This window comes from Crocodylus siamensis, chromosome 12 (genome assembly GCF_052110815.1).
Source record: "Crocodylus siamensis isolate JL-2025a chromosome 12, ASM5211081v1, whole genome shotgun sequence".
NCBI lineage: Eukaryota > Metazoa > Chordata > Crocodylia > Crocodylidae > Crocodylus > Crocodylus siamensis.
In genome coordinates this window covers 16980873-16995222 of record NC_143406.1, presented here as the reverse complement: position 1 = coordinate 16995222, position 14350 = coordinate 16980873, and the positions used below count along the sequence as shown (strand labels likewise).

General features: G+C 52.4%; 1 protein-coding gene across 4 annotated transcripts in view; it reads left to right on the top strand.

The window, feature by feature from the left end:
• The window catches only part of CHD5 (chromodomain helicase DNA binding protein 5), a 62606-nt gene extending 49961 nt beyond the window's left edge, over window positions 1-12645 (top strand). For 3 of the 4 annotated variants that reach the window (XM_090024021.1, XM_090024019.1, XM_090024018.1), the window contains exons 35-41: window positions 1467-1604; window positions 1915-2023; window positions 2557-2689; window positions 3536-3731; window positions 4063-4226; window positions 4740-4854; window positions 8619-12645. In XM_090024021.1, coding sequence (XP_089880147.1) covers window positions 1467-1604; window positions 1915-2023; window positions 2557-2689; window positions 3536-3731; window positions 4063-4226; window positions 4740-4854; window positions 8619-8737 — 974 coding nt within the window. In that variant the 3' untranslated portion in view covers window positions 8738-12645. Of the gene's footprint in view, window positions 1-1466; window positions 1605-1914; window positions 2024-2556; window positions 2690-3535; window positions 3732-4062; window positions 4227-4739; window positions 4855-4977; window positions 5029-8618 lie in introns of all 4 variants that reach the window. The other variant, XM_090024020.1, reaches the window with a different exon arrangement.
• The last annotated feature ends 1705 nt before the right edge of the window (window positions 12646-14350 follow it).

The following is a 14350-nucleotide window of genomic DNA, read 5'->3' as shown; positions in this document are numbered from 1 at the left end:
ACGCTGGCTTGCATCCATAGATGCTTCTCGAGCAAATCCCAGGATGTCATTCTCCCTTTGTACTCGGCCTCGGTGAGGCCGCAACTGGAGTACTGTGTCCAGTTTTGGGCTCCACAATTCAAAAAGGATGTGAAGAAGCTTGAGAGAGTCCAGAGAAGAGCCGCGTGCATGATCAGAGATCAGGAAAACAGGCCTTACGACGACAGGCTGAGACCCATGGGGCTCTTTAGCCTGGAAAAGCACAGGCTCAGGGGTGATTTGATGGCCACCTATAAGTTTATCAGGGGTGTTCACCAGTATCTGGGGGAACATTTGTTCACCAGAGCGCCCCAAGGGATGACGAAGTCAAATGGTCATAAACTACTGCGAGACCGTTTCAGGCGGGACATAAGGAAGAATTTCTTTACTGTCCGAGCCCCCAAGGTCTGGAACAGCCTGCCATCGCAGGTGGTTCAAGCACCTACACTGAACACCTTTAAGAACAAATTGGATGCTTATCTTGCTGGGATCCTATGACCCCAGCTGACTTCCTGCCCTTTGGGCGGGGGGGCTGGACCCGATGATCTTCCGAGGTCCCTTCCAGGCCTAATGTCTATGAAATCTATATGGTAAATTCACCAGGACAAAAAGGAATACAAGACCAGCTCTTCTTATGTATTGATGTTTGAGTTGTGGTAGAGGCCATGTTGTGTCATCTAGAAGCTATGACTGGGGACTACAGTCCTGTTGTATTAGGCTCTTATAGTCCGGATGTGAGAGTGTACTTCTATGCTGCTTTGCTGCTCAAAACTGCTGTCTTTGAAAAACACCAAGGGACCCATTAGCTGTGAGTCCTGCAGATTCTGGTTGCATTCTGCCATGTGACTTGTATTTCTTGCCCCAGTAGACAAGGGGAGAAGTGGAGGTGTAGAAGGAGAAAGTGGCACCCCAGCATCAGAGGCATAAGGGAAGTTGCAGCTGGCTTATTGTCTCCAGCTGCAACTCATTCATAGGAGATGCAGCTTGCCAGAAGCGAGAGTGAGGGCTTGTTGTGATTTCGATTCTGCCTTTCTGTGGTGAGGCAATAGCGCTCCACCCAAAGAGCTGTCCACAGACATGTTTGCACAGTGCAAGTCTTCTCAGCATTGCTGATCAGCCCATGTGTAGAAATGCACTGGTGAAGCTGTGTGGCCTCTGGTTCTAGTACATGGAGCTAGCAGGACATAGCTCTGCCTGTCACCAGACACATGCATTCTTACTCCTGGTGCCAACTACTGGAGCACCTCAGCTGATAGGTGCAGCTCATGTTTGATGGAGAGTCAGCTGGTTAACATGCACGGGCTGGGACAGTTATTATTTCTGTTGTTTCTGAGAGATGTTTCAGCACAGCAGCTCCTGGATAAGGGCAAGGGTAAGATTTTAATCTGTTCAATTTGCCCTGACAAAGGAAACTTTGCTAATATGACTTTGTTGTCTTTGCTAAGCAGAGGAGGCCAAGGTTGAGGAGAAGGAGCAAAATGAGACTCAACAAAATGGTGAAAAGGAAGAGGAAGAAGATGGGAAGAAGGAGGACAAAAATGCAAACTTCAGATTCATGTTTAACATCGCTGATGGTGGCTTTACAGGTAATGCTTTACTGAAGCGTGGTTCTTCCTTCAGGATCTATGGGTGAAAGTCACCACTTCTGCACAGTCCTGCAAGAAACTGCACCTCCACTAAAAAGGGTTTGAGCCTGGCACTTCAAATGTGGAATCTGCAGTCTTGGAGCAACATGTCTAACCTATGCCCTCTGCCAGCAGTCACTGGCTGAAATGTGTCTGTGCCCTGGAGTTTGCATCCAGTGCACGCTGCTGTTTGCACTTCAGCTTGTCCCACCCTGTTGTTGTGTCCAGGCAGTCTTGGTCAAATGGTGCTGCCTGTGTTTTGCTCTTGCAGAGTTGCACACATTGTGGCAGAATGAGGAGAGAGCCGCAGTCTCCTCTGGCAAGATCTATGACATCTGGCACCGGAGACATGACTACTGGCTTCTGGCAGGAATTGTCACGTATCTTTTCCTGAGGGCCTTCACTACTCCCAGGCAGTAGGGAGGCACCGGAGAGGCTGTGTCACTATGGAGAAGTGGCCAAAAAGCTAGGCCACTGGGAGGGGATGGGGGTATCAGACTGTTACAGCGGGGAGGGGGCTGGAGAGCCTGGGTGCACAAGGTTGATGGGGAGGGGACCACAAACGCTGCATCACTGAGAGGAGACCAAAGAGGCTGTACCACTGCAGGGCCGCAGAGAGGTGACTGAATGCTGCAGATCTGTGTCATTGCATTGCTCCACCTGAGTGCATATTCTGGCTCGACATTTGCTCGCTTGTTCTCTTCATGGCCTGGCCAAGTTGCTTAACCCCTTTGTGTCTGTGGCTCTACCTGTACAAGGAGGCCAGCACAATATGTGGTCAGGGTCAGTTGGGTATTCTGTTTAAATATTCAGGTTTTGCTCACAGAACATTATTGGATTAACCTGGTAGGCTTCCATTTGGAGAGGCCACACATGCCTGGGCATATCCCTTAACACCCCTTGCCACACCCAGCCATGGCTATGCCCGCTGGCAAGACATCCAAAATGACCCACGCTATGTGATTCTGAATGAGCCCTTCAAGTCAGAGATCCACAAGGGGAACTACCTTGAGATGAAGAACAAGTTCCTCGCACGCCGGTTCAAAGTGAGTGCCAGATGGGAAGGGGCTCTCAGGTGGAGCAGGGCAAGTGTGAGGGGCTGTCTCAAAGGTGGGAGGCTTCTGGTCTCACTGGCTTCAGCAGGAGCAAAGTGATGTGGGCTTGTAGGGCGGGTAGGGTACAGGGAGTAGCCTGGATAGAAATGGACCATCCCAAAGGGTGGGTGCTCCAGGTGGGAGTAGGCTGCAGGCAGCACTGAGCCATGTGCTGCTCCTCTGGGAGGAAGTGTTACTGATGTGTTGCAATGAAATTACTCCCAGGTGCCTTCTCCAGGCCCTGTGTCACTCGGTAAGGATTTTGGGAGCAGAGTCCTGGGTTTGCTGGATGCTATCCCCATTCACCCCTAGGAAGCTGTGCAGGCCCTGAGCAGTATGAACTACTTTTTCTCAGCTTCCAGAGGTGGAGCCCAACCATTCTCAGGGGGTTAGCCACAGCCCTTTCCATAGTGGATGCTCTGCCAGGGTGTGCTTGGCCTCCTGGATGGGCATGCATCCTGACAGCTTCCCTGTGGTGGCTGGTGCCTGCCGGCAAGTGTCCTAGTATAAACGGTGCCTCGGTGCTGCCTGCTGAGCAGAGCCGTCCCTAGGGGTGTGCGGGGCCTGGGGCATATCAGCCTGTGCAAGGCCAGGGGGTGGGCGTGGTGGCTGCCTGCAGGGGTGGGGCATGGCGAGCAGCCGGAGCTGACAGCAGTGGCATGTGGCAGCTGCAGTGGGGCCTGTACAGCACTGTCTGCAGGACCCGGGGCAGTCACCCCGATTTGCACCCCCTCCAGGGATGGTCCTGCTGCTGAGGCTCCAGCCCTGAATTCTTCCCACTCTCCTGTTGCACTGCAGTTGCTGGAGCAGGCACTGGTGATCGAGGAGCAGCTGCGAAGGGCCGCATACCTCAACATGACCCAAGACCCCAGTCACCCGGCCATGGCACTGAACGCCCGTCTGGCTGAAGTGGAGTGCCTTGCTGAAAGTCACCAGCATCTCTCCAAAGAATCCCTTGCCGGGAACAAGCCTGCCAATGCTGTTCTGCACAAAGGTGTGCGCACTGGCTCTGCCCCTTCTCCCTGCTTCAGACTCAACCTTCCCTTGGCCTGGAGCTAGCCACCTTTCTTGGCCACTTGTGAGGGCTCCCATGACAGGGGCATATTCCCCAAACTCTGCCAGCTTTTCCTGTGATCAGGGCTGTGCAAGGACTGCATTTCCCTCTAGGTCTGGTTGGCTTGAAAATGTTTTAATTTCTGAGGGACAGCCCTGCTGGATTCTGTTTACTCCTTTCCTGTCTCCTCTGTTTCTGCCCCAGCTGACTTGCCCCCAGTCCAGACCATTTCCCAGCTAAACAGGGCGTCATTGCTGTGTCTGTGTTGCAGTTCTGAACCAGCTGGAGGAGCTGCTGAGTGACATGAAGGCAGATGTGACCCGCCTGCCCTCCATGCTGTCCCGGATACCACCTGTGGCTGCCCGCCTGCAGATGTCCGAACGGAGCATCCTGAGCCGCCTGACAACCCGGGGAGGTGACCCCACCGTCCAGCAGGTCAGAAAGACACTGGAGTATTGACGGGGTCTGGGCAGCAGACTAATGGTGGCTTCCTGCAGGTTGGACAGTCTGGATCTGCCTGGAGAATACCTTGTAGATGTTTCAGGATGCCACAGCAAGGCCACATCTATGCACCAGATTTGCTGTCTGGCAGCTCCACAGGCTGTCTCCTGAACCTGCACCTGTATAGTGCTGTGGGCAGGCTAATGAGTCCTGCTGAGTGAGTGAGGCTGCAAGCCTGCTCCTGTGCCTGCCCACAGCACCATGTGAATGTGGCTACATTTGCTTTAGGAGGCAGCCTGTACAGAACAGTGCCATGTACCCCAGGGCACTGCTGCTGAACATAAGCAGGCATGCCAGGACCAGCCTGAGTGCCTGCATAACAGTGAGTTCAGAGTAAGCAGGGAGCTTGGGGTCCATCCTGGTGATGGTGCAGGGCCCAGCAGGCAGCTAGAGCAGGGCTTTTTGCTTGGGGATCAGAATAGCAGTTATTTTCTCCCATTTCCTCAGGGCTCCTTTGGGTCCTCCCAGATCTACAACAACAACTTTGGGCCTAATTTCCGAGGTCCTGGACCAGGTGGAATTGTCAACTACAGTCAGATGCCTCTGGGACCGTATGTGACTGGTAGGTTGGGATTTCTAGCAGATACTTTTTCTAACTGGGGAATTTTAAGTGGCAAATTTCAGTGGGCCACACACAAAGCCAAAGGACACTGGGCAAGCCAGCTGTTTTCTCTCTTATCAATAGATATTTAGCCGTTTCCAAGATTTTCCTCTGCAGTTCTCATTTCCACCTGAGGTAAGGCCATGCTTATTACTCTCTGCTAAACGTGTTGCATTGCTCCATCTCTTAGGGGATATGTAGTGACATGATTGAAGGCTACAAACAGATGTCACATTTGTCTCAAGATCAACCATTTTATCCTGGGATAAAGTGCAGTGATTGAGGCATCCATGTCCATTGTCCTGGGATAAATCCTAAAATGGTTAATGAGATAAGAAGTACTAACAGTTTATCTCAGGACACTGCAATGTATGTCTGAACAGTTATCCTAGGATTGCATCATTGAATTGATGGCAGAAAAGCAGCAGTGCATTTAACCATTTGTTGAACCCTGATTGTGATGTGTACACATGTCAATCCTGGGACGTTTCTGTTCCTAGACAAATCCAGGCACAATTGGTCCAGGGACAAATGCAACATCTGTTCCTAGCCTCAGCATCAGTGAGTAACAAGGTGGAATGAGTTAATTAACCCTACCCATGGAGAAGTGTGTGGTCCATGCTGCTTTTCTGAATGGTGCTAGATCTCACTGCCTCCTGCAGACCCCCACGTGGCTCTCCCAGACCTGGTGTCTACAGCTGCCAGTCTGATATGTGGTGGGGTTCAGTTGTTTGGAGTGCAGCCAACAGTGCTTACAAAGGGGGCTGTGTCAGTGAGCAGGCAGTTCCTCCAGGAGGGGCCATCTCCTGGAGATAGTCCTCAGGAAATTGTGGCCACTCTGGTGCCAGGAATTGAAGGGCACACTGTGGTTTAATGGTGTCAGGCAGGGGAACAGCCTTTCCATCAGCACCATTCACAAAGTAAGAGGTCCTTTGGACCTGGGAGTCTGCAGTCCCCTTGTGGCATTGGTCAGGCACTCTCACTCATTGCATTCCATGTGATGTACCACAGGCCAATGCCAGGTGTGTTGCAGAGTGCTGGAGGAGTGTGCACAGCACTCCAACATGCTGAAACTTTAGAGGGAAGAGGAGACGAATTTCACCCCCACCATTTTGGTTACTCTGTTCTAGTTTCATGCCACATCTGGGACAGTGTCCTGTCCCCCCCACAGGGATTATTCATTAAGTGTGTGATGTGGATCTGGCTGGTTTCTTGGAGCCTTTCAATTTTGGAGTCTGTGCATCTCATGCCCCTATATCTCACTCACCTGTTTGCTGGTTCCTAGGCTGATGCACCACATTGCTTTGAAAGCACGAGGGCAGCAACGTTGTCAGCATTTCATGCATCTTGTCCTTGGTCTTCCCCTCCCAGTGCCAGGCCAGGAGTTAGGAGGAATCCATAAAGGAGGCAGCTCCTGGAGGATCCATCCCAGGTTTTGCAAGGATCTCTGTGCAGGCTTGGGGAGCTCAGCTTCAGATCTGCATTGTATATATGGAGAGAAAACCCCTCTGACTACATCAAGGGTGTAGGTTGTAGCCATGTTGGTCTAAGGACATAGGCAGACAAGGTTCTTTTATTAGACCCACTCAAAATTTCTTCTTAGCAAGCTATTTTTCCAACCATTTGAGTTGAAAGAATGTTTCCAATTATTTGAGTTGGTCTAATAAAATATCAGATTTACCAAAAGAACCTCGCCTGCCTCTGACTCTACCAAGCTATCAGTGTAGGGGATTTGTCAATTAGGCATTAAGTGTGGTCAGAATTTTCTGTCCTTTTCATAATTTTGCAGCAGATTCGTTCTTCCTTCCTTCCCTGGTCTTTCATCCAAGCACTCATGAACACACCAGTCACTGTAAAAGTGGTGGGGCTTCCATGAGGTTTTCCCTTTAGTCTGACTTTGGAGGTGCTAGGAAAACTATCCTCATGGTCTCATTACCCCTTCTCCCCCCACTGCTTTGCATGCATCAGATGTATGGAATCTCTCTCTGTTCCTTTGCTCCTTTCTCACTTCTCCTGCCTGGTAGCTCCCTGGGAGGAGCTGCCTGAGGCTATAGTTTTGCTGATACTGCATGCTTGCAGGTTGGGACACTCATTAAAGCACAAGACAGAAGTTACATTTATTCTGTGATTGGCCCCTTGAAAATGCTGTACAGCCATGCCCGTACAGAAGTGCATGGCTGCAGAGTGCTTTAAAAGTCCTTGATTGTGTGACAAATTAACCCTCATTAAATGAGGGTTCAGATGAAGGCACTCCAAAGCAGAGCGCCTTCATTAACTTCTGTGTGCTTGGGTGGCTGGGCTGATGCAGCTCAGCCCCACCCTTAGACAGCACAGGAGCTGGGTCGGTGTGGGGGTGGTCTGGGGGAGAGAAGCTGTAGATGCACATGTCCTTGGCTGTACTGGCTCTGAAGTGGAGCTTGATCCCCCACCTCCCCGACCCAACAGAAAACATGTTGGGTCAGGAGGGATCGGTCTAACTCATGGTACTTTCTGAAAAGTGCCATGAATTAGACTGGGGAGCTCCACAATGCCTCACTCCCTCTTAGAGCACTGGTGAGTCTCATCTATGGTGTGGCTCTAACAGCCTTAGAGGCCCCAGGGTCTTTCTTGAGCTGTCCAGGCCAGTCAGGCAGCCAGATTGCTGACTGCAGGCCTGATAGTCATCCACATGTTAGTTAGTTACCTGCTTGCACAACTCCCTTTTCTCTCTGTTAGAATCCTGCCCCTTGCACAACAGAACAAGCCTCACAGGTGGCTGATGCTGTTTTCAAGGTCTTTGTCCTACAGGTTCCTCCCAGACCCAGGAAATGATCTTCCTGGTCATATCACCAGGCCTCATCAGCCAGTATAACTACACAGGAAGGCTGGCTTTGTATTATTATCCAGGATAGTGAGGTTCAAAAATGCCCACGTAGCCAAGGGCTGCCAAAACCTAGTGGTTGCACTTTCCTGCTGGTGGGAGTCATGCAGCAAGAATTACCCTGTGTAGCGGTAGGCTCCTGGAGGTTGTGTTTCTGATGAGTGGGTAGCCAGAGTCCTGTCCAGTTTTGGCACAGAATGGATTTCTACCCCACTAGTCACTGTGTTTTAAACTCAGGGACCCTGGTTTGGAGGAAGGGATGCCAGGGACTGCTAGTTGCAGCTGCCTTAGTGGTCTCCAAGGCTGGGAGAGATTGGGTTGTTCTCACTGCTCCGTTCCCATCCTGCAGACTCCTTCCTCTCTGACCCCTGTCATTTACTCACATGCTCACCATTGTCTGCTGTTGTCCTTTTGTGCCTTTCATGTCACCTTACAATGTTGAGCTGCTGCTGCTTGAAAAGGCGAGGCGGCTACATGCTTCTGTCCCTCCATCCTCACCATATGCCCATCCACATCTTTCCATACAGAAAAGCATTTCAAAGAAAAAAAAAAAGCAAATGCACCCTCTGGCTGCACCTCCCTAGCAGGGAGAGGTAGCAAGTAGCAGCCACAGGCCTATGAACACCTTGCTGTGTGTGTATCATACTAGCCTAGGTGCTAGGCTGGGCTCATTTGTGGGCTGAAATGGAGGGCACATGCAAATTGCCAATGGGGTGGGAGTGCAGCATGGAAAGGGTTGCTTGCTTCAAAGAATATTCCCTTTAGGTTGGACAGTGGCTCTGCTTTCTCTGCTCCTTTAAGGTCATGTAACAGCAAGGGAAATAGAAGCTGATCACCTGTAATACCTTTGTTTCTGTTCTTTCAGCAACCGCCAGTGGGCCACCCTCCAGCCACCCTGATAAAAAAGTAGCAGAGTCACTGAAGGATGGCACCTCCTTGGAGCACAAGGGGAAGCATGGTGATGTCATCTGCATTGAAGACTAACACCCCGCCTAGTGGGCGTTGGCACCCAGGCCTGCCCTGCTCATCTTTAAAGTGGTCCTCACTACAAAACACAGCGACCCCTGCCCATTTCAAAAACTTCTTTGAAGGGGATTTCATTTCCTTGTACTTTTTTTGCACTTTCTTATTGAAGACTTGAAGAGCTTGTCTCAAGAACGCTGGCTGAATTGCAAAGGGATTCTGGAGTCAGGGCATTTATGTTCCCGTTTTTACCGACACTTATCCGATGTGGAGGGAGACCTTCCCAGAAGTTCTGTTCCTAGTCCCAGTGCCCTCATGTATCAGTCCGGAGCCCAGCTTTGTCCTTTTCTGCAGCTGCCTCCTACGTTGGTTCTCTTTCTGTGCCCCTTCTGTATTTAAGCCAATGCATGCACTCTCAGCCCTGCCCTACCACCTTGCTGCTGAGCCCCTGGGTGCATTCAGGGAGAGTGTACCTGGCTGCTGCCCTCTTTCCCTCTCTTTTCCACCCCCCCGCCCAATGCACAGGGGAAGAGTGCAGCAGTGGTGTTGCCAAATGGGTCTGGCCTGACCTCATGTTCCACTGCTCTCACTGCTGAGCATGACAGCCTGGTGGCCAACCAGGGACAAGTTACTAGGGTCCCAGCCTCACAGCTCCTGACTGCGTAATAATTTTTGGCCTCTTTCAAAGCCAGGGACCACACAAGTCCCCTCACTCTGGCCTGTTTTGGGTGCATTTTTCAGAGCTAGTACACAATTTTGGTTTAGCAGACAATGTAGGCCCCAGTGGCTGGAGCCTTGGGGGCAGTGTGAGGATCCAGTTACCACGTGGTTTCTTGTAATTCCCTGTCCAAAGATGCCCTAGATCAGACACACAGATGTGCTAGGTGAGCAGTCTCCCCTGCCTTCCCCTCAAGGCCAACTTGCTGGGTAGTCCTTGGGCGTGCCCTGCTGTTCTGCACTTCATAGGTGATTTACATGCAAAGACCTGGGATTCTGGGATGCTGGTGGGTTTTAATTCTGGGCTGTGTGACCAAGTACCCCTGCCCTGCAGAACCGCAGGGATCCATCCGTGCTCCAGCAAGGGTCTAGCTGAGTTGCAAGGCATCTGCTTCCTGAGCTAGATGAAAGGGGGGCATTTCTTGTGCCCAGAGAGGGCAAGCCTGCCCCCAGGCCACCTTCTCCACAGTGTGCTTGTAGCCACTGGCTCAGGTCCTTGGTGGAAGTGGGGGAACAAAGCCACTGTGTGCTAGGGGCTGCTGCTGAGTGAGCCTCAGGGCACAGGACATTTCCACTGCCGGCATACCAGTTGTGCATTGGCAGTAGGGGCTGGGCAAGGCTCTGGCCGCTGTTAGGTGCACCTAGGTGCACAGGGAGTAGGGCAGGAGCCCCACGGGTAGAGTGGTCAAGGCCCCAGTGTGCAACTGAATCCCCCAGGACTATGCCATTTTTCCATGCAAAGCCTGTTGGCGTAGGCAGTAGGTGAATTCCATGCAGTAAGACTGCCTGCCCCTCTGCTCTTGAGGCTTGTTCGCTATTGCAGCTCAGAGCGTGAGCTGTGCCATGATTCTCCTCCTTCCTTGCCTTGCAAGCCCTGCTCTGCCCCCAGATGCCATCCCTGCCATTCTGTGAGCCCTCTTCATAGCAAATGCCGCTCAAGAATGGAAAGAGGGCCCACGGCCTGAGTCCTAGCTCAGAGTTGGCAGGAGATAGTGCTGGGTGCTGTGTCAAAGCTGGCAGCTGCCAGTCAGTGCCTGGATGGGAAGGCAGAGTGGGCAAGAGTGCATAGTGCAGCAGCAGCCAAACCGTGCCAGAATCCTCTTCCCTGGGCAGACAGGCCTGGCAGTGGGGTGGCTCACAGCTGGGCTCACTCAGCTGGCCCCAGATGGCACAGGTTAGGGAGGCAGGGCAGAAGGGTGCTTGAGTGAAGAGTACTGATGCTAGCAGCTGAGGAAGCCTGGGCCGCAGAGAGAAGAGGACAAAACCTCAGACTCACTCTCCCAGTCCAGGCAAATGGAAAAAAGGGCTTCTCAGTTTGTCCCTGCCCCTAAATGCTGCCTAGTTTTGCTACTTTATAGCTACTCCCTGTTCTCCTGTTATGGGTGGGGGCGTGCAGACAGGGTTGACTGGCTTTTGCTGGAGCAGCATGGTCTAACGGGAGCATGGTTTGTTTCTGACAGCTGTAGTCCCCTACCTCTCTGTAGCAGTGCAGACAGCCCCTGCTCCCAGCCCCTCAGTATTTAACCAGAGGTAGCAGCTGACTCACACTGGGGCCAGGCAAGGCTGAAGAGCAAGGGAGAAGCTCTACCTGCCTTTGGCCTCTTTTGAATTGCCCCACAGCAGAGGATGTCTGTGCCAGCCTACTGGCTCATGTCTTTTGTGCAGTGACTGCTCCAGGGCTAAGTGCAAAGACCCTGTGCTGTGAATCAAGTCACTTGTTGTACAGCTGGGTCTGCGCTGGGCACCAGAGTGAATGGGACAGCCAGGCACAGTGCTCCTAAGAACCGGTACTGATGGAGGGCAGTCTGCTGCCAGAGCATGGCTCAGCTGCATCCCTGGATGGAGACAGGGACGTAGGACCCCCTCCACCTCTGAGCTTCTGCTGAGAGGGCCAGCCAGGCTGTGATTTGGTGCCAAAGGGGGACAGGGGTGTGTGCCTTCCTATAGATTGCACCCCCGCTCCTCTCCCTGGCTGCTGAGCAATCATCAGACGGTAACAACCCTGCATCTGCTCATCTGGGCTGCTGAAGCCACCGGCTGGTGAAGGGGCTCTGTATCCTGTGGCCTGGGTTTGCTAATCCCTGCTTGTGCTGCTTACTCTGGTAAAGAAGAGGATGCTGCTCGTGTCCCTACAAGGAAGTCTTTGCTAGGCTGCCTTGGCTGTATGGGTCAGGGCTTCTTCAGTATTGCCCAGAGGCTGCATGGTGACCACGTGGACTCCACAGAGATGAGGGCATACTTGGCTCCATGGATGGAGGAGCTGTCAAGCTGGCACTCTCCCGTTGGCAAACTGCAGGGCTGACCTTGGGTGGCAGCAAGCAGACCTAAGGGGGCAGACAGGGAGGACTGTGCTTCTAGCCAGCACCCAGGGTCCAGTTTCTGGCCGCAGAGAGCCTAGATGCCTCATGAACAACCCTCCTGCCACAAGATGACCCAGTGGCTTTCACACTCATGCCGGTGGCCACAGGGCAGGCACTGCGTGCTGCTGCTGGATGCTGTCTTCTGCTTTATAGGCCTGCTCAAAGCTTCTGCCTGCGGTCTCCTTGTGAAGAGGAAGCAGGCAGCTCACTCTTGGCTGCCCCAGCAGCCTGGGTTCTGCCCAAAGCAGGGAGACTCCCTGCAACATAGTGTTGTGTTAGATAAGATGGCTTGCAAGTGGATGGTGTTGGACTCTTCCCCCCCGCAACCCCAAGCCCCTCTCCTCAAGCCACTGACCCCTTCCCCAGCCCCAATGAGATTACGAGGGATTTCAATGCACAGAAAACATCTTGCCGCTGGTCTCTCCAAGCGGCTACAATCTCCATGTTAGGTTAGAAACCCCCTTCGAGCCTGCTCCTGCAACCTTGACTCCTGGCTGTGACTGCACCCATATAAAGCTGAAAGAGGAGGTTCCTGCCAATGCTGGGACCAGGAGGATCTCATCCTGACCGGACTTTTCTCCTCCACAATGAGTGTGCAAGGTTTTGAGTAAGATGAAATGCTTCAGCAAATTGAAGTTAGCAGCCCGGGGCTGGGAGAGGGGGATATGGAAGCATTTAACGCTACTTTGCCTTCACAACTCTTGGTTTGTTATTTTTGTGATACTGATTGCACAGTGATGACCTTTTGTAGGAAGGCTGATGGCGACTGTATTCAACATGACCACATTTCCTTTGTACTCTGTGTGTATTTGTTTTTGTTTTCTGTGTTTTAATAAATCCTTTAAAAAAGGGCCTGGCATGTGATACTTCCCTGTTATTGGGACTGAAGCAGCAGCAGCTTCTCACTGGTCCCCACCCCCACTGGAGCATGCTGGGGGTGGGAGGCAGGCACGAACCTTTGTCCTTTCCAAAACTCTGCCAAACAGCCCCAGTGCTGCCTTCAGTTCCCTTCTACTCAGATCAAGGCCTGTCTTACAGCTTGACACTCTCACATTACTTTTTTTGCACTGCTGGCTCTATCCATCTGCTGTCTGTAAGCGCTTTAGGGGTTGCTAATTGGATCAGGCACCTGATTTGCAGTTGGCTGTGAACTCCACTGATGATCTGATTCCTTTTGGGTTAAAAGAGGTGAATTTCGTGAGCATTTAAAGGGGGGAAAGCTGTCTGACACTGACAGACAGCTCTCTGTGTAGCTGTATATGGTGCTGACCTCTCCAGCTACTTCTGTATTTTACCTGGTGAGAGAGCCAGCAGCTAAGGGCAAAGACCACTACCCTATTTCATGCAGGCTGTAGCGGGTGTACAGATCAAGGCCTGCAGGTCACCTTTTTGTCTCTGAAGATGTTGGATGAGAGCCAAGTGTCTTATCCCAAAAGACTTCTTATGCTGTGGGTCAGTGCCATGTTCCCAGCTGCAGCGAGCACCTCTCCTAAGGGCGCAGACAGAAGTGCAGCTCCCTCCTGGTACTGAGGAGGCTTTGCAGGAAGTGTCCCGAGTTGCAACAGTTCCCGACCTAACAGAAGTGCACTGCTGGTCTCAGGGGGGAGGGGAATCTAGCTGCTGGTGCTAAGCCTGCAGCTGGTTTCCCCTTGCAGCCAGGCAGGGAGGAGGGGCTGTTGCTAAGTTTCCAGCATGGGAGCGGAGAAAGGACCCCATGGGAGGGTGGGTGAACTGGAGCCCCGCACCTTTGGGGGGGGGCATCAATACACCTGTTCCACCCTCCAACTGGGGGTGTGTGAAAAACCCCCAGACTGAACCCCCCCCACCCCACCAATCCTGAAGACAGCTAGCAGCTGGCAGGTAGCACAGACAGAAGTTACTGAAGACACTGTGTTTTGAAACTTCTTCATCTGACCCCTCATGCAATGAGGAGTCAAATCTTCACCCAATCAGCCATTTTTAAGCTTTCTGCAGCTGTGCACTTGTGTTTGGTTGTGGCTATAAACTTTTTGTGGCCACATCAGGCAAAAATTGTCATTGCTGTTTGCACCCCTACGTCCTGCTTGGTACAGGAAGCTTTGTGCCTTTTCTTCTGAGTGCACTGTCCCCACAAAAGCCTGTGCTTAGGTGGGCAAGAGGAGGTGTAGGGAGGGCAGTGGCTGCCTGTCAGCTTCACATGTAGGGTGTGAGGTGGGACAGGCATGTAGGGGAAGAGGGGACAGCTTTTTGGGGGGTGGAAAGTAACAAATCGGCTGAGTGGTGCCAGCTGTGATGTGAGCTGGGCCCATGGAGGGAATGAGACCCCCCCCCCACTGCTCCCCAGTTTATAGTCAGCCCCTGGAAGAGGAAGGCTCTCCTAAGCTCTCGAGAGCCCTTCTCCAGGACGGGTGTGACAGAGCTGCTTGCCGCTGGGGACCCAGCCAGATCGTGCTCAAGTGTGCAAGGGTTAAACACAGTTCCCAGGGAAGGGGTAAGTCAAACCATGGCTGTGACTCAGCCAGAGCCTCTTCCCTAGGCCCAAGCCCGAGTTTCTGCAGCCTGTGTGCAGCACATGGCC